Here is a 26,174-nt window from a genome sequence, read left to right as displayed (position 1 = left end):
CCTGCAAACCCCCAATTACTGACTTGTGGTTTGACTACTGTGATCCTAGGACTGCAGTAAGTATTTTTTCTGAGCACAAGAATTGCCATCCTTTGACTGCTGGCAGCTCTCAGTAGGTAGAATCTGTGCTTCCAGTCTTGATTCCAAGAATGGCCCAACAGTGATTTCATTGACTAATGAGTTTTTGGTTTCTGCTTTGGCAGGCTTCTTGCCAGTTCTTAAATGGCAAGCAAGATGTGCCCCCCATACCCCCAGAACTTTTGTTTCTCCTTCCACAGATGCTGCCAGACCTGCTGACTATTTCTAGAATTTTCTATTTTTCTTTCATATATCCAGTATACATGCTTTTAATTCTTATGCTTTGCTCCAATCTCATTTTAAGTTATGAGGTTAAAAGACAAGCATATGGCCTGAGAATAGGTTAAACCAAAATATAGAATCATTGTCTCCGTACAGTGCAGATTGAGGCCATTTGGACCATCAAGTCTCAGCCAACCCTCTGACTCAGAATTACACTTCCACTCAGTCCCCTTAACCCTATTATATACCATGACTAATCCACCTACCCTGCACACTATGGGGCAATTTAGTATGACCAAACCACCTAACCTGCATATCTTTGGGAGCACCCTGTGGAAACCCACACAAACTTGGAGAGAATGTGCAAACGCCGCACAGTCACCCAACACCAGATTTGAACATGGGTCCATTGCACTGTGAGGTAGCAGTGCTAACCATGTAAAAGTGACATTATAGTGAGAAATTGGCAAGTTGTCAAGTTAGTCTGTTTTTGCTGTTGTTCTGCACACTCAATACTGCCTGAAAGGACAATACCGTTGACTCAATGTCTTCATTTAGTTTTTGGATGGAGCATCACTAGCTCAGATTCTGAAATTATTTCACGTATCCTAGGAGAGGATCTCTGGTTTTAATCCAGGATGGTCCAAAGTTAGTTTAAATTCATGGGATGTGCATTGTAGAATAAATGCTAGTATTTATTGCTCATCCCTAATTGCCCATGAAAAGGTCACGAAGAGCCGCCTTTTTGCAACACTGCAGTCCATATGATGAAAGTACAGTCATGGAGCTGATAGCTAGGGAGTTGCAGGGACCATATCAGGTATCCATATACAAGTTAGAATGGTATCTTAGAGATAAAAGTAACCACTAAGCTTGCTGCCCTTGTTCTTCTAGTTAGTAACTGTTGTGATGGCCGACAATGAAGAACATTTCCCTGTGATAGAAGAATGTTCTGTTATTAATCAAGTGGGTTCTTTTCTCATGGATTGTCTTGAGTTTTTTTGAGCACTGTCTGAATTGCACACTCTAGCCAATGGAGAATATTCTGTCACACTCCTGACTTCAGCCTAATAGATACTTGATAGTAAAAAGGTAAATCACTCACCGCAGTGTACCAGCTTGTTTATTGTCACTATTTATCTGGCTCGTCCAGGTTGATGTCAGTAGTAAAATACAACGTTCGATTTTCTCTTGTTGAAACATGTTGCTAAATGACACTTGTAAAGCACAAACATTACCTTGCACTGGTTTATCCAGCTTGAATATTGCCCAGGTCTTGCTGCACAAACTGTTTCATTATTTGAAGAAATGGAAACAGTACTGTATGCTGTCCGATTGTCAATGATCATCTCACATCTGATCTTATAGTGTCATACAGCACAGAAGCAAACTGTTTGGTCCAACCGGTCCATGCCAGACATAATCCCAAGCTAAACCCATCCTACCTGCCTGTTCCTGGCCAAAATCTCTCCAAAGTTGTCCTATTCATGTACTTATCCAAGTGTCTTTTAAATGTCGTAATTGTGCCCAAGTCCACCACTTCATCAGGACATTCATGAAGCAGTTGAAGGTGATGGGCCCAAGGACACTACCCTGAGGAAGTACTGATGCAGTGTTTTGACACCGAGATCATTGACTTCCAGTAGCACAGCTATCTTCCATTGTGCTTGGTTTGACTCCAGCTACTGGTGAATTTTCTCTCCTTTTAGTTTTCCCTCAAGCTCCTTGGTGGCACACTGCTGTCAGATGCTGACTTGATGTCACTTTCACCTGACCTCTGGAATTTGTTTGAACCAAGGCTGAATTGAAGTCTTGTTGGAAAGAACTGCCACAAGATTTTTTTAATATTAGATTATATTTTGGATCCTATGTAACAGATAATTAACTCTGGAGGCACATGGTTAAAAGTGGGATTAATACAAAGTGTATACCACGAGATTTCAAAAGTTTTTGACTTGACTTTACACTGTAGTACAGGGTTTTGACATTATTGAGGATGAGGATATTTGCGGAACCTTTTTTCTCTGATCTGTTGTTTAATTTTTCTATTCAAGAATGGGTGTGACATTATAATGAGATGGTTTATTGGTCATGGAATTGTTCACTGTCTATAACATATTGTTTCTAATGTTTAATATCCTTCTTTGTTGTAGCTTCATCAGTTGGCATGTCAATTTCATTAATGGCTGGTACTATACCTGGTATGCTATCCTACACTGCTCAGTGAACCATGGTTGGTCCCCTCAGTGATGATGGTAGAGTGAGGTTACAAGTTGTTAGAGGTTCCAATGAGCTTACAGATTGTGATGGATTACAATGCATCTGCTGATGATGCCCTTTCAGGTGTCATGGAAGCCGAGCTTTGAGCCCTTGGATTGGTTCTGAATTCATCCTATTAGTGTGATACCATTACATAATACAAGGAGTGAGTTCATTCTGAAACCAGATGGTGAAGTAGGAAACCAGATGCCAATATTTTATTTAACACTGAATTTATTTACCGAATGCAACATTACAGGTGTCTGCTTCTTTCGTAATCAACATTTGGTGTCCTAAAAGTTTCTTTTTCCACTCTTTTGAATATTCAATAAAATAGATTAACTCATAATCAAATTATCAGCACGTTAAAGAGGCAATGTAACAAAAAAAAAACAAACTTTAAAAGAAACACATAAAATGAAGGTAAGAGTTTGTACTGATGCACTCCAACTGCTATTGTGCCCACCAATCATGGAAGACTTCAACTGTACCAATGGACACTGTGCGTTCCCTTTCTAAGGGCACCCAAGGCCTGGACATAGTAATGAAAATAAGGCAGGCAGATGGGTCTGATGACTCAATCAACCACCACTGATGGCACTTGTTTATGGTTAGATTGGCCTAATTTATGGATAGGTTCAGAAGAGGTTCTTCTAATTGTTCAGCTCACTTCCGCACCCAGTCTCTCTCGAATTATTTTATGCCATATAACCAATAATTAACTCTACAAGTACATGGTTAAAATAAATAATGAGACACGTAGACAGCAGAACAACTAGTGTGAGAAGACCCTGATGGATTTTGAATCAGTTGCCTTCACGACAAGTGGCACGGTGACCAAGGGACCCAGATTCAATTCCAGCCTGCCTGTATAGAGTTTACACATTCTCCCTGTGTCTGCGTGGGTTTTCTCTGAGTGCTCCGGGTTCCTCCCACAGTCCAAAGATGTGCAGCTTATATAAATTGGCCATGGTAATTGCAGAGTTATGGGAATAGGGTCAAAGCTGCATCTGGATGGGATCTTCTTTGTATGGTTGGTTTGACTTGATGGGCTGAATAGCTTCTTTCCACATAGGGATTCTATGATGATTCACTTGGCCCTAACTATAAATCCCAGTCCATGTTTATATACCTTTGAGTAAAGCATTCATTAAATTAACAGATTAACTGAAGAGTCGTTCCTGAAAGGGCAGGCAAGTGGTCAAATTGATATTAATTATATAGCCGAGATAAACCAAGAATCAATAAACTAACTTGGAATAAATGAAATTGCTTGAAAAAAAATGAATATTTTATAAAAAGACATTGAAACTTATCCACTTATAAGACATGAAAAGACACTCCTCTCCTATTTTGATTCACACTTACATGATAACTTTCACATATTGGAGATGTCAATCATCACCTGCAATTATCAAGCTTGGAATCAATGAACTCAGAGTCATAGTCATACAATATGGAAATAGACCCTTTAGTCCAACTCATTCATGTTGATGAGACATCCTAATCTGACTTAGTCCCATTTAGAGTCATAGAGATGTACAGTATGGAAAGAGACCCTTTGATCCAACCCGTCCATGCCGACCTGATATCCCAACCCAATCTAGTCCCACCTGCGAGCATCTGGCCCATATCCCTCCAAATTCTTCCTATTCATATACCCATCCAAATGCCTTTTAAATGTCGTAATTGTACTAGACTCCACCACTTCCTCTGGCAGCTTGTTCCAGACACACACCACTATCTGTGTGAAAAAGTTGCTCCTGAGGTCCTTTTTAAATCTTTCCCCTCTCACCTTAAAGATAGGTCCTCTAGTTTTGGATACACAGCCATTGGAAAAAGATATTGAAATACGCAAACTAGGTTCTCAGGGCTGCATTTGGCAATGCAAGGCAGATAGATTTGTGACTGGAACCAGCTGGAAAACATGCTCTCCCATCTACGGTGGCTCATTGGTTAGCACTGTTGCCTCTCAGCACTAGGGACCTTGGTTCGATTCTAGCCTCGGATGACTGTCTGTGTGGAGTTTGTACATTCTTCCCGTCCCTGCATGAGTTTCCTCTGGGTCCTCCGGTTTCCTCCCACAGTCCGAAGATGTGGAGGTTAGGTGAATTGGCCATGCTAAATTGCTCATAGTGTTCATGGATGTGTAGGTTAGATGCATTAGTCAGGAGTCAATGTAGAGTAATAGCGTAGGGGAATGGGTTTGGGTGGGATATTCTTCAGAGAATCCATATGGACTTGTTGGACTGAAGGGCCTGTTGCCACGTGGTATAGATTCTAAGAAAAAAAGGAAGAGTGCCTGGTGATGGAGCTGATTTAAAAAAAACATTAGAGTACTGAGAAATCAAAGTTTAAATAAAATATTTGCTCCTACTGAGGATACAAGATTCAATTAAACAGTGGTCTCAGGTTAAAATCTTATTCCTAAAGGACATCGGTAAGGATTTTAAACTGTATATTCTTTTCATCTTCCTTTTGTACTGACACTAATGCGTTATAATTTTATGTCTTTATGTATATATGTTTGTTGTCATGTCTTTATCATTTTTCTCAGGATTAATAAATAAAACAAGCACTTTCTTTCACTTAAGAAACCCTTACAATTAGTTCCTTTTGAAACACAAGACATTGGGTAACTGCATTTTTAATAAAACAATTTACATACCATTCGCATGAGAGGGTGTTCAGAGTGTGAAGACTCGACTTTGCTTCAACATGAATTGTTCAGAGGTCACTGCTACAAATACTGTCATGGATCTCTTACGTACGTTGAAGGCCCTGACCATTTGTTGTTCATGATTTGATCATCTCTATTCCTGAAGAAGGGCTTATGCCCGAAACATCGAATCTCTTGTTCCTTGGATGCTGCCTGACCTGCTGCGCTTTTCCAGCAACACATTTTCAGCTCATCTTTATTGGTAGTCATACTTCTCTATCACTCATAGTGTCATAGAGTCATACAGCACGAATGCAGACCCTTTGGTCCAACCAGTCCATGCCAAACATAATCCCAATCTAGTCTCACCTGCCTGCTCCTGGTCCATATCCCTCCAAACCTTTCCTGTTCATGTACTTAGCCAAATGTCTTTTAAATGTAATTGTACTCGATTCCACCACTTCCTCCGGAAGTTCATTCCACACATGAACCACCTTCTGTAAAAATAATTGCCCCTCATGTCTTTTTTAAAACCTCTCTCCTCTCACATTAAAAATGTGCCCCCTAGTCTTGAAATTCCCCCATCTAGGGAAAGGATAACTACCATTTACTCTCTCTCTTTCTCTCATTGTTTTCATCTATAATGTTCCCTCTCAAACTCCTACGCTGCCGTGAAAAAAGTCCTGGCCTATCTCGTCTTTCTTCATAACTCAAACCTTCCATTCCCAGCAACATCCTGATAAATCTCTTCTGAACCCTCTCCAACTTAACATGACCATTGAAATCTCTGCTCTGTATATTTTGTTCTCTTGCTTCTTCCAACATGATTCATCAGGTGAATGTGCAGGGGAAGGAACAGGTAGATTATAATCAGCAGGCCAGCCAGCAATGCTCATATCCCACAGTGAATAAAAAAATAATTCCTTTGCCCAAATTTGACCTAATGCCAAGAGGCTTCATAACATGAAGAGTCAATTTTGAGAACACTCAGGAACACTCCCTCCTAACTGTTTATCACAATGCCACCATCTTTGGTGGGTCTGACTTGGCAGGCCAGTGATGATGCTGGAAGATTCTGGGACATTTCACATGAGGATTCTGACAGTGTGACTGCCGTACTGTTGCAAGTGGGATAGTTCTTTCAACTTTGACACAGATTTCCAGATACTGGTGATGAGGACTTTGCAAGGTTAACAAAGGAGTGTGGCTTTGATTTAACTTGTGCCTAGGTTGCTAGGTATTTTCTGAGGGCAGTTGAGTGAGACAATTTGTGTGGATTTGAAGTCACATGATTGCTAAAATAGCTGATTTTCATCCCTACAGGACATTAATGAACCAGATAAAATTTTAGAACAATCTGATGGTTTCATTATCATTATTGCTGAGACTAGCTTTATTTTGTTCCAGATTTGTTTAAATAAATTCAAATTCCTCATGCTGTTTCAGAAAGATTTGAACTCAAGTCTGGGAACATTAGTCCAAGCCTCTTGATCATTGGTGCAGTAACATTGCACTAGGCTACCATGCATTGTGGTACCAAATTACAATGAAATCCAACGTGAATTTTAACTAAATCTGCAGAAGTATCTTCTATATGAACTTACCATAACCACATTTTAATTTTGCTGTTCTCCTTCAGATTCAGTATTTATGAGCGGACAAGTTATGGACTATTTATTTCTCGGAAATATTGTTTATACAGTAAGTAATACAATCTCTGCATTAGTGTAGAAAACAAGTCTGGGGGCAGCAATAGTATTGGTTGTCTTTGATAATATATTTATTTTGTATCTGTTTGCTTAAGTATTTATTTGAAGTGCAAATTGTTCTGTTTGACATGGTCAACTACAAAATTGGAAAATTGGCTTTTGTATTATGAATCCCTTAAGCATAACATAAACCAGTATTATAAACATTGTCAATCCCACGGTGTGCCATGAACATTCACCTAGCTCAGAAATCGTCTTTTTTTTTGTTTGGGTTTGACTTGGTTTTCAACTAAACTGCCACCATCTATGCTTTTCTGATATTCCTTAAACATCCTGCCACTGTGTAATTTCTGGAACAAATATTGTTTGATTTGTGCAACAGACTGAGTAAGCTCCAGGCACCTATTTGGTCTTTTATGGACCAGCTCCTCTTTAGAAAACAAAAACAAAATTATTTCAGTGGAGAACTCATGTTTCCAAATCTGGAAGTGAAAAGAAACATGTTGACCTTTTGGGTGGGGATCTTTGTGAACACCAACTAGTCCATGTGAACCATTGTTTTGAGAGCTGAAGAACTTGAAGACGCTTACTGAGAGATACAATCAGTCTATTAGCCATGCACGACTAGTTCTACTTCAAAAAAAAGTCATTGATGGACTTATATAAGATTGTTGATAAAGATTGGTAAAACCACCAGCATTCTTGACTAAAAAAGATTTCAAGTTGCTTGATTTAATTTCAGAATGAAGTAAATCTTTATACTCTTATTACATTACAAAAAAATTGTATTAAAAAATCACTTTTTATCATAATACTTGTCCATTTTTTTCTACAGTATGTCGTTGTAACTGTGTGTTTGAAAGCTGGCTTTGAGACAACAGCATGGACAAAGGTACAAACTTTATATAATATTGCACATTTAAAAGCTATGTACAATGAGTGGCGTTTTTGATAAGGGATAGCATTACAGCTGTACTTAGGGAGGATATTCTCGAAAATATATCCAGGGAAGTGATTTGGATGGAGCTCAGAAATACGAATGGGATGATCACCTTATTGGGATTGTATTATAGACCTCCTAATAGTCAGAGGAAAATTGAGAAGCAAATTTGTAAGGAGATCTCAGTTATCTGAAAGAATAAGAGGGTGGTTATGATAGGGGGTTTTAACTTTCCAAACATACACTGGGACTGCCATAGTGTTAAGGGTTTAGATGGAGAGGAATTTCTTAAGTGTGTATAAGAAAATTTCTGATTCTGTGGATGTACCTACTAGAGGAAGTGTAAAACTTGACCTACTCTTGGAAATAAGGCAGGGCAGATGACTGAGGTGTCAGTTGGGGAGCACTTTTGAGCCAGCGACCATAATTCTATTAGTTTTAAAATAGTGATGGAAAAGGATAGACCAGATCTAAAAGTTGAAGTTCTAAATTGGAGGAAGGCCAATTTTGACGGTATTAGACAAGAACTTTAAAAAGCTGATTGGGCACAGATGTTCACATGTAAAGGGACGGTTAGAAAATGGGAAGCCTTCAGAAATGAGATAATGTGAGTCCTGAGAATGTATATTCCTGTTAGGGTGAAAGGAAAGGCTGGTAGGTATAGGGAATGCTGGATGACCAAAGAAATTGAGGGTTTGGTTTAAAAAAAAGAAGGAAGCATATGTAAGGTACAGACAGGATAGATCGAGTGAATCCTTAGAAGAATATAAAGGAAGTAGGAGTATACCTAAGAGGGAAATCAGGAGGGCAAAAAGGGGATGTGATATATGTTTGGCAAATAGAATTAAGGAGAATCCAAAGGGTTTTTACAAATACATTAAGGACAAAAGGGTAATTTGGGAGAGCGTAGCGCCCCTCAAAGATCAGCAAGGCGGCCTTTGTGTAGAGCCGCAGAAAATGGGGGAGATACGAAACAAGTATTTTGCATCAGTATTTGCTGTGGAAAAGGACATGGAAGATATAGAATGTAGGGAAATAGATGGTGACATCTTGAAAAATGTCCATGTTACAGAGGAGGAAGTGCTGGATGTGTTGAAACACATAAAGGTAGATAAATCCCCAGGACCTGATCAGGTGTACCCTAGAACTCTGTGGGAAGCTAGAGAAGTGATTGCGGAGCTTCTTACTGAAATATTTGTACCCAGAAGACTGGAGGTTGGCTAATATGGTGCCACTATTTAAGAAGGGTGGTAAGGACAAGCTAGGGAACTATAGACCAGTGAGCCTGATGTCGGTGGTGGGCAAGTTGTTGGAGGGAATCCTGAGGGACAGGATGTACATGTATTTGGAAAGGCAAGGACTGATTAGGGATAGTCAACATGGCTTTATGCATGGGAAATCATGTCTCACAAACTTGAATGAGTTTTTTTGTAGAAGTAACAAAAGATTGATGAGGGCAGAGCGGTAGATGTGATCTATATGGACTTCAGTAAGGCTTTCAACAAGGTTCCCCATGGGAGACTGGTGAGCTAGGTTAGATCTCATGGAATACAGGAAGAAGTCACCATTTGGATACAGAACTGGCTCAAAAGTAGAAGACAGGGTGGTGGTGGTGGAGAGTTGTTTTTCAGACTGGAGACCTGTGACCAGTGGAGTTCCACAAGGATTGGTGCTGGGTCCACTACTTTTCATCATTTATATAAATGATTTGGATGTGAGCTTAAGGGGGAGAGTTAGTAAGTTTGCTGATGACAAAATTAGAGGTGTATTGGACCGTGAAAAAAGTTGCCTCAGATTACACTGGGATCTTGATCAGTTGGGCCAATGGGTTGAGAAGTGGAAGATGAAGTTTAATTTAGATAAGATTTGCTTTTGCAAAATGCATTTAACAGGACTTATATACTTAATGGTAAGGTCCTAGGGAGTGTTGTTGAACAAAGAGATCTTGGAGTGCAAGTTCATAGCTCCTTGAAAGTGGAGTCGCAAATAGATAGGATTGTGAAAGACGGTGTTTGGTATGCTTTCCTTTATTGGTCAGAGTATTGAGTACAGGAGTTAGGAGATCATGTTGCGGCTGTACAGGACATTCGTTAGGCCATTTTTGGAATATTGTGAGCAATTCTGGTCTCCTTCCTATCGGAAAGATATTGTGTAACCTGAAAGGGTTCAGAAAAAATTTACAAGGATGTTGCCAGGTTTGGAGGATTTGAGCTATGGGGAGAGGCTGAACAGGTTGGGGTTGTTTTCCCTGGAGTGTCGGAGGCTGAGGGATGACCTTTTTGAGGTTTATAAAATCATGAGGGGCATGGATAAAATAAATAGACAAAGTCTTTTCCCTGGGGTCGGGGAGTCTAGAACTAGAGGGCATAGGTTTAGGGTGAGAGGGGAAAGATATAAAAGAGATCTAAGGGGCATCGCTTTCACTCAGAGGGTGGTATGTGTATGGAATGAGATGCCAGAGAAAGTGATGGAGGCTAGTACGATTGCAACATTTAAAAGACACCTGGATGGGTATACGAATAGGAAGGGTTTGGAGGGATATGGGCCGGGTGCTGGCAGGTAGACTGGGTTGGGATATCTGCTCAGCATGGATGAGTTGGACTGTTTTCATGCTGTACACCTCTATGATTCTATATACCTTTCGAAAACATTGCTTAATTGCTACTAATTTGGGATACTGGGAACTTAAGGAAATTTCCTGCCTTTTCTAGGTGTCATTTCTAAAGGTTTTCTTTTTCTTTTTCTGTTTTTGTGGTTATACATTGTCTGAAATGTTTGCTGTTGAAACATTAACGATAAAGAAATAACTTTAAAACATCATACTTTTCCCACTTCTCATTATATTTTAGAGGTTTTACTTTCACTTCATTTTCAACAAATATACTGTATTCTAGATAATTCATACCAAAGTCTGTAAACATTTTTTAATTGCTTTGGGCGGATGACCATGGAAAAAAAATGACTCTACAAACATTAAAAGGGTCAGTTTGATCAGTTAGCAAATATGTTAAAGAATTTTGCCAACAGCATGTGCTGATTGTGCTCTTTGACCTGCCCATGTTTAGTAGGGAATGTTGTCCCTCAAATACTACAATCAATTGTCTCTCTCAATGAAGAAAGATGCCTGAGATCTTCTATGGGCAACAGGCAATTGCTCTACCTATTTACCTGACAACCCAAATGTTTATTGATCATGTAACCACAGCACATCATAAGAGATTTCAAGTACTGTATTGTTGTTTGTCTGTTGATTTATTGAAGAAATCATTTCTTTTTCTTCAGTTCAGTCACTTGGCTGTTTGGGGTAGTATATTGATGTGGTTGGCGTTTTTAGGAGTCTACTCAGCCATCTGGCCCACCATCCCAATTGCACCAGATATGCTTGGACAGGTAAGCAATAATGCTGCTTCTATGTAAAATTATATCGAATAAAAATGATAATGATACTAAATATTGGCACAATTATTTTAAGATTTTGCCATCTGGGCTGCATATATTCAAAATGCTGGTTAGCCCTATGTCTGTCGTAGGGAAAATGCTTAAATCTATAATTAAGGAAATTATAGCAGGGCTCTTGGAACATTTTATTGCAACATTTTATTGCAAAATTGTTCTGGGAAAAGGAAACACTTAAGAAGCTTAACACCATCTGGAAAAAAAGCAACTCACTTGAGTGGCACCATATCCACAAATATTCACACCCTCCACGATTATGCTCAGTATAGCAGCAGTGTGTGCTGCTATAGATGCACTGCAGAAATTCACAAAGTATCCTTTGGCAGCATCTTCCAACCCATGATCATTACTTCTAGAAGGAAAAGGGCAGCAGATATGTGGAATACCACCACTTGCACATTCACCTCTTTTCTGTACTGAACACTTAGTAGGCTTCAGTCAGGATTAAGGAACACACAAATTTGTTATTTCCTGCAATCCTACAGGGAGGTTTTATTCTGAGGCAGTTATCTCTGAAAGAACCCAAAACAAGTGTGAACACATGTTCACACACACCTGACTGATGAGTCACCAGGATTTAAGTGATTCACCTCTTAAAGGGACATTGTCTCAACATGATCTATCCCTACTGTAATGCATAATAGCCTTCAAGCCACTCAGCATCCAGATTTGGAAATACATCACCATTCCTTCAGTGTCTCTGGGTCAAACCCTGGAACTCCTTTCCTGATAGCATTGTAGGTCCACTGACACAAAACAGACTGTGGTGGTTCAGGAAGGCTCAGCAACAGACGCAGCTCCAGCTGGCAACACCCACCTCCTGTGAATGAATTTTGAAAAATCATGCTTGTTTAATTTATCAATTAGAATAGAATTGAATGCTGTCACATACTCAAATGAATACAGTGAAAAGCGTACAAGTCACTGCTTACAGTGCCATCTTAGTACAAAGGTCCCAAAGTACCGCTCGTGGAAAAATAGAAAAGTCAAAAAAGTGTAGCATTGCAGATTTAGAAATAAATTATAAAATGGACAAAAAGTTTCAGAACAACGGTCGCTGACCCAATCCATGTTGGCACCAAGCCTCCAGTCCACAACGGGCTTCACTCCAGACCACGCTTGGCTTCACCTCAAGGTTCACAAGGCTGGGAGATCATTCTGGAATCACCTCAAGACCAGGAGGCCATGCCAGACCCAGAGACTGCTACATGCTGCCTGAAGACAACCATGCTGGGCCCCTGGGTTTTTGCCATGTTAGTCCAAGAGGACTCATGCTTGGCTTGCAGACTGGCATACTGTGCCAAGAGACCACCACACTGGGATGGGAGGCCACCATGCCAGGCCAAGAGGAGGCAGGCCACTTCTGTGGTGAGGCCAGGAGTTCTGAGGCTGCAGAGGCAGAGGCTGGGAGTTCCAAGGCCTTATTAAATGTCTTTGAGAAAATTTGAAAGAATATAGATAAAGGGGAACCAGTGAATGTATTGTGCTTAATATCAGGAAGGCATTTGACAAGGCGGCACACTATAAGTTACTACTCAATGTAAGAGGTTATGAAGCAAGGGCTATTTACAAGCATAGAGGATCGATAGATATAAATAATTGGTTTTAAGTGATGTCATGATAAGGATCATTGTATTTGGGCTTACAATCTATAACAGTGGCTTGGGTGCAGAGACTGAAAGTAAGTTTGTTGACTTCGATGATACAAAGTAGATAGGAAAGTAAGTTGTGGAGAGGGCATAAAGAGTCTGCAAAGGGATATAGGTGAGATGAGAGTAGCTGTGTTTGACATCAAGGAATCCTAATAAAAGTGCAGTCAATGGGAATCAAAGGAAATACTCACTGCTGGTTGGAATCATACCTGACACAAGGGAAGGTGACTGTGCTTTTTGGAGGACTGTTTTCTCAGCCCCAGGACATATTTGCGGGAGTTCTTCAGGATAGTGTCCTAGGCCCAACAATCTTCATCAATGACCTTTTTTCCATCATAAAGTCAGAAGTGGAGATATTCACCTATGATTGCTCAATGTTAAAGCGCCGTTCATAGCTCTTCAGGTCCCAAAGCAGTCTATGACCAAATACAATAATACCTGAACAATTTCCAGGTTTGGGATGACAATTGGCAACTAACATTTGCATCACATAATTGCCAGGCAATGACCATCTCCAATATGAGAGGATTTAATCATCGCTTTGGCCAATTTAAACAATCTAACCTTGGCATTCATTGGCATTACCACTGCTGCATCCTGCATTCATCATTGACTGGAAACTGAATTGATCTAGCCATATAAATACAGGGTATAAAAGAGAAAGGTGATGGCCTTGCTAATAATCCAGAGATCCAGGTAATGTTCTAGGGAAAACCAAATAACTGCAGATGCTGGAAACCAAACAAAAATAGAAATTGCTGGAAAAACTCAGCAGGTCTGGCAGCATCTATGCAGAGAAAATAGTTTAATGTTTTGGGTCCAGTGACTGTCTTCAGAACTGGTTTCTGTCCGCAGGTACAGCATCTGTGGAGAGAAACTCTGTTTTCTTTCCACAGATGCTGCCAGGCCTGCTGAGTCTTTCCAGCAATATCTGTTTTCGTTTCAAATGTTCTGGGAATCTAGGTTTGAAATCCATGGCATTTGAATTCAACAAATAAATTGGAGTTATGAGTCTAGTTGTTAGAAAAACCCACCTGGTTCATCCTTATGTGGTCTGGTCTACATGCTCCAGACCTAGAGTATAGTTGACATTGACCTGCTGTCTAGGTAATTGAGGATGGACAATAAATGCTGGCTCAGCTTAAAAAGCAAGAACAGGTCAGAATCTTGGGATCCTGCAGTGAGCAACTCACCACCTGAGTTGAAAAGCCTCTTCGCCCAAGTCAGGACTGTATGAGTACAGCTCCAACAACTCTCTGGAAGCTTGACACCATCAGGACAAAGCAGCCCAAACTCTCAGACATTCATTCTCCACACCTGATGTTCAGTAGTAGCAGTATGTACAACTAATCGATGCACTGCAGAAGTTCATCAAGGCTATTTAGACAGCACCTTCCAAACCCACGGCCACTTCCATAAAAGGATAAAAGCAAACTACTGCAGATGCTGGAAATCTGAAACAAGCACAGAAAATGCTGGTGAAACTCACCTGTGGAGAGAGAAACAGAGTTAGCAGATTTCTGGTCTGGTATGACTTCAGAACAGTAATGAAAGCAGACAATGAAAGCAAGCCAGCAAAGTTGAAGCAGGGGCACAATGTGGAGTATGGTAGAAGTAAAGTGGAGGTCTCACAAGGAGTGCTAGCCATCCACCCAATGTCGTATATTCCCATTCAATAACCTCTGTACCAAGAAAACTGGTAAAATCATCATACTCTACTGTCAAGGAAAATAAAATTAGTCATGGATTTTTAGAAAATTTGGAGATTGCTTTCTTGAAAATCTCTGAACGTGGACTTTCAAAGTATTGTATTCTTGTTCATTTTAAACATTTTTACATTTAACAGTTAACAGATGTTCAATCTTAAAAACTAGCATTTGGATTTTCAACAAATCAACATAATTATTCCAGTGTTAACTTCTTGATTTCAGTTCACAAACTGCCGACTGTTACTGTGTATTAAAATATTCAAGGAAACAATCCAAGCATTTATTACTAAAGTTTGTGCAGAACTTTCTGTCACGAAGCATAAATGCAATTCCCTCAGTAATCTCTCACCACCATACAGTAAAAACAGTTAGTAAATGAACGGAATAGTGATTTCATTATTTATGGCATCACTAGCCTAGTACATGCCTTCACACAGAAATGCTAATGAAGGATGCAATATTATTTTACTGAATTATTTCTTTAGACCTATTTCTTTTTCTCCCTAAATAAAACAGTAGACCAGTTCATTCTTGTCATCAACCTTATGTTCACAATGGGAAGTTGTTTTGGGATTTTTTTTTTCATTTCAGGACCAGTATTATACAATCCATAATGAAAGTAAATTCCATCATTCAGATTTAACGTTACAAATTGTGTGGTAAGATTAGCAGTGAGGTTATGAAAACTCGCCAGTATTAAAGGTTAATTGGGAAATTATTTCCAGTTTATACAGTGGTGCTGTTAAACAACAAGATTAGGGAAAAAAACAAAACAACTGCAGATGCTGTAAATCAGAAATAAAAACAGAAATTGCTGCAAGAGGTGAGCAGTCTGGCAGCACATGTGCAGAGAATTCAGTTACTGTTTCCGGGGAAGTAACTGTTCCTCGGAACATTAGACATTCCTCAGAAGATTAGAAAGTTGTCACAGTTGCCCTAATTCTCCAAAAGCCTTGCCATACTAAAAGACGTCAGGCAGGAGGCTGGAAGAACACAGCAAGCCAGGCAGCATCAGGAGGTGGAGAAGTCGACAGTTCAGAACTAGGGGTGGGTGTTGGGGGAGCTGCAGATAAAGGGGGTTGTGGGTGTGGGGGAGGTCAAGTGGGGATAGGTGAAGACCGTAGAGGGTACGATCTGGTTAGTCACTTGGAGAAATGAATCCGATTGGTGGCAGGGAGAAGTGGAAGGGAGGGGGATGGGCTGAGAAAGGAGTCAGGGATGGAAAAGGAGGTTATTTGAAATTAGAGAACTCAATGTTGAGTCCTCTAGGCTGTAGGCCACTCAGGCACAAGATGAAGTGTTGTTCCTCCAATTTGCAGTTTGGTTCGTTATGCAATGGAGGAGGCCAAGGATGGTCATGTCGGAAAGGGAGTGGGAAGGGGAATTAAAATGGGCAGTGACTGGGAGGTCCGGTCGGCCCCTGTGGACCAGGCTGAAGAGCTCGGCGAACCGTTCCCTAAGTTCACTTTTGGTCTCCCTAATGTAGAGAAGACTTTTGGTCTCTCCACTGGGAGCACCTGATGCAGTAAATAGATTGGAAGAGAGGCAGGTGAACCTCTGTCTCACTTGGAGGGACTGTTTGGGGCCCTGGATGGTGGTGAGGGGGGTGGTGTACCAACAGGTTTTGCATCTTTTCTGGTTGCAGGGGAAGGTGCCTAGGGGTTCTATGGAGATGGTGGGGAGAGTGGTGCAAAATCAGGACTGTCGAAGGGAACGGTCCTTGTGGTCAGCAGAGAGGAGTGGGAAAGGAAGGTGTTCTTGGTGGTGGGGTATAATTGGAGTTGGCAGAACTGTTTACAGATGATGCGTTCAATGCGGAGACTGGCGTAGCTATAGGTAAGGACCCGGGGTCTCTTGTCTTTATTGCATTGTGGGGTGGGTTAAAGCAGTGGAACAGGGAATGGAGGTCGTGCAGTGGAGGGCTGTTCAAATGGCAGAGGGAGGAAAAGCCCGTTGTTTGAAATAGGTGGACATCTGGGATGCTTGGGAGTAGAATGTCTCCTAGTCCAATGCGGCAGAGGGAGAATGGGATGGAGTTCTTGCAGGATACTACATGGAAGGAGGTGTAGTCCAGGTAGTTATGGGAGTCTGTGGGTTTGTAGTAAATATCTGTCTGGAGACTGTCGCCAGAAATGGATGGGTGCAGGATACTGCACCGATGCAGTCATCGATATAATGATAGAACAGTTGGGGCACAGTGCCTGTGTAGGGATGAAGAGGGACTGTTCGACATAGCTGACAAATGGGCAGATCTAACGGGGGCCCATCCAGGTACCCCTGGATTTGGAGGAAATGGGAGGAGTTAAAAGTTGTTGAGAGTGAGGACCAGTTCGGTGAGATGGAGGAGAGTATTGGTAGTGGAAGACTACCTTCCACAAGGACCATTCCCTTCCCAGCCCCTCCCCCTCCCATTCCTGTTACCAATTGGACTCATTCCTCCCATTGACCAACCACGTCATACCCTCTACCTGTCTTCACCTATCCACACTTCACCACCCTGCACCTACTGCCACCTTTATCTGCAGCTCTCCTCTCACCTTTACCCAGTCCTGAAGAAGGGTTACACCTGAAACACCGACTTCTCCACCTCCTGATCTGCCTGGCTTGCTATGTTATTCCAGCCTCCTGCCTGTCTACTTTAGATTCCAGCACCTGTAGTTTTTTCTGTCTCATACCAAAAGATGTGTCATTCAGACACCTGAAATACATGAAGTTGCTGTATTTGTGCACTATAAATCCACTAAGCATACAAAATAATTCATTCTAAGTTTAAATGAATTACATAATAGATCTTAATTACTGCCAAACCGCCTTTCTGAAAAATTATTTTACAAGCCTAGAACCGAATTCCTTCAAATTAAAAAATCTCCAACAACATATATAATCAAGGTAAAATTTAAAGGAAAGTTTTTAACTTTTCTTTCCGTGTCTTATCCATCTCTCTTAATCCCATGTTTCTTTCCTTCTCCACTTTGCTTGCATAAATGATTTCATTATAATATTTTCTGACTTAGACATCCTGAAGTAAATTCTGTAGAGATACCCTGTAGAGGGTGCTAGGCTGTGTTGGACTCTTAATGACTGTAATTTACCATGGAAAAGCATGTATAATATTTTTGGACAGCTGTAAACATGGAAAATATGTGTGCCATTTGTTCCTGATTGCAAAACTTTGGATTAGTTACTAAAATCTCTTTTCCATTCTAATTGGCGGAGGTTATGCAATTATGTAGATAGTGACGGAGCCAGAAAGTGAGTGAGAATACAAAGTAAGATATCATTTTTTAAATTTTATGTATGTTTTTGAAAATTTTATATCATTTTATTTGTGTTTGCGGATTGTTCAAGTGCCACCGTAGACCCTGTAGCAAACACTTTGGTACTTTCAATATCCTCAGGTTGTTTGTATTTTTAAGTATTATTTTTAGTAATTGCTGGAAATGGTGGCAGCAAATTTGTTGTACTTATGACTACAGGTGATTTCTGCTATCTTGGAATATATGCCATTGTTCATTAGTGGGAGGCAAAATTTGATTATTACAGTTAAAATTCATTCCCAGCACAGTGGCTCAATGGTTAGCACTGCTACCTCACAGCACCAAGGACTTAGGTTTGATTCCAGCTCAGGTGACTGTCTGTGTGGAATTTACATATTCTCCCAGTGTCTGCATGGGTTTCATCCCACAGTGCAAAGAGATGCAGGTTAGATGAATTAGTTTTGCTAAATTGTCCAGGAATGTGCAAGCTCGATGGATTGCCATGGGAATGGCAGGATTACAGGTATAAGGTAAGGGGCTTGGTCTGGATGGGATGCTCTTTGGAGAGTGGTGTGGACTTGTTGGGCCGAATGGCCTGTTTCCACACACTCAGAATTCTATGATTATTATTATTTTCAATCCGCAGTACATTTGGTAGTCCCTGGATAGAACTATACACCTCTAGTCTTTTAAATGTGTATTTTGGTGGTGATTTTCTTTTTCATAAAGGATTATGGAATTGAATGAAGCACAGATCCAAGTATTCTTTTCGTTCAGGACAGTAAAATTCCTATTTGGAGAAGAATCCCCTTCTAAACAGATCCACCATATAAGTATATAATTTGCAGCAAACATAAATAGCAATGGATGCTGATTATATGATCTTCTTTCCACCAACAAGTCATACTAATGAACTGAGGTTTGACAAATTCTATATGGCAGTCAGCAACAATAGTACCGGATCTACAATATACAAAGGAATGTTTAGCATGTTTCATCGTTGAAAAAATAAGATTTTTCCTTATATACTTAAAGAATTCAAGTCCTTGGCAAGCAGAGATCACTTTTTACTGCTGAAATCAACAAATTGCATCCCAAGGCACTTCACAAGGCATTATATAACAAGTTTTGGTGGTTATGACAAATTCGATTGCACAATGCACAGGAAACTAATGCAGTCCCATAAGATCTTTCACAGCCATTGAGAAAGCCACAGCACTAGAAGTGTAATACTTACAACTTTCTTTGGCAGCTTTCTACCCTGTTCACAGCCTGGAATCAGTTTCAGCATGCTTACCTCAGGGTCCAGAGGTCATAGACTCAAGTCCCGTACCAGAGATCTGATAATTTAGACTGATCATAGAATATCTACAATGCAGAAAGAGGTCATTCGAAGAGCAGTCATCCCTGTTTGAAAGTGTGGATGTTCAGCAAAATTAAGATTGGGCTAACCCTTCTATGATTGAATAACCTACCCCCACTCTCAATCTGCATTTATTAATGAAGAATATGCACCTTAACATGGTTCTGTTGGGTGACCCTGGAGCAATACCACGCACAAGTCACTATTTTCAGCAAAGAAGAAGGAAGTTAACAAAAAAACGTTTCTGCTCAGCATTCATGTTGTTTACAACATCCATGAAATAGCAACACTAAAGCTGTCTGATTAAATATGCTCTAATGCAGTGCTATATTCAGTGCCTAAATGGAGCTGGGCCCAAACATTGGTTTGTAGTTTGTGCTGTCTTTCTTACAGAGGAGATAACATCATTTCAGCTATTGTTCCTATTCAGTCAAATGGCCTTACATTGAGTGGCTGTAGCATACATTACAGGTTACATATCAGCAGTGCTTCTTGAAAAATAAGCCAATGTACAGCTACAGTAGCTCTACACCAATGAGTAATTTGGCCTATGTCATTCAGTTCCTTATTTTTTAAAATACTAATTCAAACAGATACTATAAGCGACATGGCAGTATGGCTTTTAATTTTTGAAAAAATATAACCTATCTGTATTTGAGCTAAAACATTCATAAAGAATGTGGAAGTTAAATTTCACCAAGTCTTTGCTGAGCTATTACCATAAATATCATGCAGGACAACAGAATAACCCACATTATGAACAGAAATTAGGAACTCCAAGTCTGAAGGTAGCCAGAAAATGGAACAAACCTGATGTAAGCCCAGTATAAGGTAAACCCACATGTGACAGATTGGATTTCTTTATGGGTAGGAATAGAGGGAAAAAGCATAGGACATCCAGTTTATGGAGTTAGTTCTGTTACTCTAGATTATAACTGATCATCTCCTCAATGTCATTTTCCCACATTCTTTCTATAATCTTTCCATTCTTTCTTTGGGCAGCACGATGGCACAGCAGTATGCACTGCTGACTCACAGCCCCAGGGACCCAGGTTTAATGCGTAGAGTTTGCACATTCTCCCCGTGTCTGCATGGGTTTCATCCGGGTGCTCTGGTTTCCTCCCACAATCAAAAGACATGCTGGTTAGGTAAATTGGCCGTGCTAAATTGCCCATAGTGATCAGGGATGTATACATTAGCTGCCTGAGTCAGGGGTAAAGGTAGGGGAATAGGTCTGAGTGGGATACTCTTCGGAGGGTCGGTGTGGACTTGTTGGGCCAAAGGGCCTGTTTCCATGCAATAGGTATTCTATTATTCTAATAACCATTCAACCCGTTATTCTCTAGAAACCTATCGATTTTTGTCTTGAATCTCCTCAGTGATTGAATTTTCACACTCTAGGGTAGAGAATTTCAAAGATTAATGTCCCGTTAAGTGAAGAAATTTCTCCCCATTCGTTCTTAAATGGCCTAGCCCCTATTCTGAGATTGTATTCTCTGATTTTAGAGTCCTCAATCAGGGAGAACTCCCTATTTGAATCCACCCTCTCATACCCTGTAAGAATTTTAAACATTTCAATGAAATCACATCTTATTCTTTGAGACTTGAAAGAATGCACATTCAATTTTCTCAGTTTCTCCTCATAAAATAATCTCAGAGATTAATCTACTTAATAAAACAAAGAAGTGCGGATGCTGGAGATCTGAAACAAAAACAGAAATTGCTGGAGAAAATCTGCAAGTCTGGCAGCAACTGTGCAGAGAAAGCAGAGTTTACATTTCAAGTCTAGTGACTCTTGATGAAACTCTGCTTTCTCTCTACAGATGCTGCCAGATTTTCTCGAGCAATTTCTGTTTTTGTATTAATCTGGTCAACTTTTGTTACACTGTCTCTCTGCCAAGCATATTCTTCCTTAGATAATGAATCCAAAACTGTTCAGGATATTTCAGGTGAAGTCTCTATACAACTGCAGCTAAACATCTTCATTTCTGTATTCCAGTCCCTTGTGATATAGGCCAACCCATCATTTACCTACTGCACCAACAGGATAGCTTTTAGTGACTCATGGATCCTTTTGAACATCCTCACCCCAATCACTTACCATTTGAGAAATACTCCTTTTTTTCTCTCCTCTGTTTGTACTAAAATAACATCTTCAAATCCAATTTTGTCAAACGCGATCCCTTTTCATAAATCCATATTGACTCTGTCTAATTTTATTATACTTTCTAAATCTTCAGTTATCAAATCATTTATAATATGGTCACATAATTTTCTCTATTACAAATTAATATGTTAAATGAAATTAATATGGAGTTCACCAATCTCTTTCCCCCCCCCCTTTTTAAGTAATGGGCTTACATTTGCTACTTTACAGTTATTAGGAACTTTTCCATAATCTATAGAATTTTGAAAGATAATCACCAATGCATCCATTGTCTCAACTACTATTTCTTCCATCTGTGATGAAGGCCATCTGGTCTAGGAGATTCATCTACTCTCAATCCAGCTAACTTTTAAAGTATTACTTCTTTATTAATAGTAATTTATTTTATCTCTTTACTAACATAAATTCCTTGGTTACCTAGAAGTTATGAAGATTTTCTGTATCATTCTCTGCGAAGAAAGATGCAAAGTGACTGTTGAGTTTCTGCCATTTCCTTGTTTTCATCTCTTAAGTTCTCCTATCCCCACCTGTAATGGGCCTAAATTTATCCTTGCTCACTTTTTTTCTTTAACATATCAACTAGAAGCTTGCACAGGCCGGTTTTATCTTCCTCACTAACTTACATTCATATTCTCCTCCAATCAGTTTCTTGGCCCCCTCTTGTCATAAATTGCTCCAATCCTTAGGCTTGCCGTTATTCATGCATGTTCTTATAAGAGAACTTCAATCAAAACATCAAGATGTAGAACTGAGTGGAGCTAAAAGCAAGAAGGAGCAAACATTAGTGAGAGTTGATGGCAGAAATCTGAATACCAAGATATTTCACAAACATCATCATCTGATCCTTATACAGTCCCCTCACCAAAGCACACATAAAACTTAATTCAACTAAATAACACTGTTGTTTCAAAATGTACTAAGTTAAATTCCAGAAGTTACATTTCTGTTGTGCCTTTCCTATTTTCAGTGCTTATCATAATGTTGTAGCACAAGCAAAGTCCCAAGAAGCAATGAGACAAATTACTAGATAATGATCTTGTTTGGGGAACGCATTTGGCCAGTTTACCAGGAGAACTCTATTTCAGTTTGAGTAGATTCATAGAATTTTTTATGACCAACCAGGAGGGCAGAAGGCTTTCAGTTCAAAATATTGTTAAACACACAGCTCCTCAATATAACATCCCTTAGTATTACACTGAAGCACCAATCTCCATTTCATGTTCAGATTTCTGGAATGGGATCTCAATCCATAACCTATAGACTTGGAGACAAAAGTATTAATACTGATCCTAGGCTGACATCTGGTCTAGAAATTATACGTCATGCTACCTAATGCCATATTCAATCCAATGTACTTCAGGGACCAACATCCTATACTTCAAAGATGCCATAAAGAAACCTTATACAGGGGAAGATCAATTCCAGGTATCTGAATTGGCCACCTAAATCAGTTATTAACATCTCAGTGGCATTGCATGTTTTTCAGAATGCTTTAGAAAATTTTAGTTTCCCTGAACTGGTGCCAAGTCTGGCTTTGCCTGGAATAAAACTAAAGTAGAAAAAATGTTATAAATTTTGACATAGCATAAGAAAATTTGGGAATGCTCTTCCCAGTTCAACAGAACACTGGAGAGCCCATAATCAGCCACTCCAAGTGCAAAGCATGAGTAATTTTAAATAAATCCCCACTCTATTTTCAAAGAATGTGTTCCAGAAATTCCTTTTTAAAACTAAAGAGAAAGGAGCTTGTTTGGTCATAGAAAACTTTATTGGTGCTGAAAAAGGGTGCATTTTGTTGAAGTTTTTCAGCTTGCATTCATCAGGACATTTTGCAAAAATACAAATCCAGAGGGAAGACTGACATTTCTACTACATGAGATGAGAGTACTGATTTGCCAATCTATCAGCACTATCCTCTCATGCAGTATAAATTTTAATTTTTCCCTTGAATCTCTTCTTAAAAATTCCTCAGGAGAACAAGAAGAAGTTTCAATAGAATTTCCCTTTCAGTACTACTCAAAAGGTTAAATTTACTGTGAAGCAAATGTTCACCTGAGTCAAATTTTTTCATTGTATCTGGTTGCTGTGGGATCTCTTGAAACAAACAATGGGGAGCTAACCAGCACACTCTTTGTCGTCTGTTGTGGCTGAAGCTTTTAGCTGATCATTGAAACTTATAACAGACCTACCCCAGAACAGCTGTCCTGTTGGTTTTTGAAGAATCTGAGAGTTTGGAGTGGATCTTTGAATCATTAGCTAACCTATAAGACATGCAATCTGATCCTTCTGCTGCAGTTACATAAAGCTGCAAGAAGCTTCTACTACCATTCACTTCCCCAACCAATGTCAGCTTAACTTTTAACTGGCCTTAAGATAGCTGATTAGAGAATTGCCATGTGGAGAAAGGAAAGCAAAAGCCGTCGTATGCAAAAAACATTTCCCGAGCCAAATTACTCTCATTAATTCAATTTGTGTCAGAAATCCATGTAAATAAATCCTGACAGCTGCAGCAGGTTTCATTTCAAAAGGGCTTTGACAGGAATGTGGGGACCAGCAAATCATAAAATCTGCCTGTGCAGAGTGAACCATTTGCTATGCAAGGAGGGAGGAAAAGATACTCACTGCAGTGGAACGTTGTTTTTTGATGACCTACCAAAGTGAGACTGGTACGTGCTTCAGGAATCTGTGTTAGCCCTTAGAAAAAAAGATGATGTCTTATGTGGAGATGTGCTGAACAGCTGGTACATTTTAAGGCTTGTCCACACTTTGGAAATTCCAGCCATCCCATACCTAATGCAGTTGCTGAATATTGAGGTTTAGGGTCTGCTGGCTCCAAGTCTCCTGAGAATTTTGCTTTGCGTAGCTTATTGTTTCTAGACCTAATGGAGCAAATTTTCTTAAAACTTCCTTTCATCATTCTTAAGCTGTAAATTGACTCAAGTAATTTTCCAAAGCTGGTCAGTCAGAGAGGGGAGTTTTAGAAGATTTTTCATGCTAACTTTGTAACTGTGAACACAATATCAATATATATTTGTTAGATAATTTGTGGCTTTTTTTTTAGTGATGTTGTCTGCCTTATCATCATGTGTTATTAACATTATCTAAATTACCTTAATCAGATTCCAAAGTTAGCTGGCAGGATGTTAGGTTCACTTTGTTTCACTTCTATTTGAGACCTGTGCTAAATTCTTGAGATTGTGCAGAAAAAGGCCACTAAACCTTTTGCAATTGCTTTGTGACGGTTTCTCACGGTTTTTCAAGTGATACAAATGGAAACACTTTGACTGCCATATTCTGAAAACATCCCTGTTTATAATCACTGGATTTAAGAATGTGATCAGGTTGTCAAACAAGGCTTGATAAAAATTAGTGATCACCTTATACAAATACCCAAATTTTAAGTTAGTTATCAATGTAAAAAAATGCAATTGTTTAACTTTTTTATGTAATATGTGCACAATGATTCATGACTATTGATTCCACTGAACTGTTGCACTCAGAAGATGTGAAATCTTTGATAGTTTAATGTTTAAAAATGATAGTTGTGACAGGTAGCAAATAGAAACTGATTGTGGAAACATATGTTACATTTTGGAGCCAAAATGCTCCTAAATTACTGAAATTAATCTAAATGTAAATTAACATGTAAATTTAATATGTAACAATACTTAATCCCCAGATTAGCATTGGAGCCCATTTAACTTCAACCTGAACGTAGTTTTGATTCTTAAGATAAAAATCAGTAACTTATACTATGGAGAAATTCATTGTATTGTGAGGGATCTGAGCAATCTATATAAAAGGAGCAAGTGATGGTAGCATTTGCACCTTTTTTTAGTCCTGGTGAATCTATTTTGCTGCATTTGGGTGATGTAGTGCTCCTTGTACTGCCAAAGGGACCATTGCAAGAGGTTGGGGTAAAGGTCACCGTAAAAACATAATCCCAAATAAACTGAAGAAATCTTAAAACTTTACAGAAAAAAATTACAAATGTATAATGCCATATGTTTTGGAGAAAAGGAATTTCATAATTTGTACTTCACTGCCAAAAAACTATGCACCTCACAAACAAATGCTCTTTACTGGAGGTTACTATATTCTCTTGCTCAAGTCTGATGTTTCAGCCCAGTATTTCCAGGAATAGTGGAAGGACAATGACAAGGCTGGATACCGTTCAGTACTATGTCTTTATATATACTTATAATCTTTTTCTTTCCCTTTCTGCCTAGTAACTAGCCTTAATGTAAACCAGTCAGGAAAGCTAGGGGTAGGAGGCCACAGCTGAAAACTTTGGAAAAAGCACCCAAAAAGGATGTGGGTGATAGGGAGAAATGTTGGGATTGGCTTTGTGAAATGCTGATGCAGTGAAGTCAAACATCATGGAATGAAGAAAGAGATCAGGAGTTGTAGGTGGGAAGGGAAAGTCAGTAACTGGGAGGGAGCCAGCAAGTGATCATTCTTTGGGCTGGGGGTGTCTTTACAAGAGATGGTCATCAAGAGAAAGAGGTCAGTCAATGCAGGAGGCAATTTGGCAGTGGTGTGTATGTTTGTGAGGGGTCTGGGGTTAAGGTGGTTTACATCTAGGAGTGAGTATGACATGTGGGCACAGGGGTTCTGCAATCACAATGGGGTGAGAAAAAAGCTATAAATGTCTCAGACAGCCAAAGGCTGCCTTGGTAGAGATGGAAAGAACACTGTCGCTC

General features: G+C 39.6%; 1 protein-coding gene across 4 annotated transcripts in view; it reads left to right on the top strand.

The window, feature by feature from the left end:
- The window catches only part of atp8a2 (ATPase phospholipid transporting 8A2), a 564,661-nt gene that overhangs the window by 482,114 nt on the left and 56,373 nt on the right, over nucleotides 1-26,174 (top strand). For all 4 annotated transcript variants that reach the window (XM_060826104.1, XM_060826105.1, XM_060826106.1 and 1 more), the window contains 3 exons: nucleotides 6,858-6,919; nucleotides 7,763-7,819; nucleotides 11,150-11,257. In XM_060826104.1, coding sequence (XP_060682087.1) covers nucleotides 6,858-6,919; nucleotides 7,763-7,819; nucleotides 11,150-11,257 — 227 coding nt within the window. The remainder of the gene's footprint in view (nucleotides 1-6,857; nucleotides 6,920-7,762; nucleotides 7,820-11,149; nucleotides 11,258-26,174) is intronic.

Source organism: Hemiscyllium ocellatum, chromosome 6 (assembly GCF_020745735.1).
Source record: "Hemiscyllium ocellatum isolate sHemOce1 chromosome 6, sHemOce1.pat.X.cur, whole genome shotgun sequence".
Classification (NCBI taxonomy): Eukaryota; Metazoa; Chordata; class Chondrichthyes; order Orectolobiformes; family Hemiscylliidae; genus Hemiscyllium; species Hemiscyllium ocellatum.
Note: the sequence above shows the minus strand (reverse complement) of the source record. Positions and strands in the feature narration are given on the sequence as shown.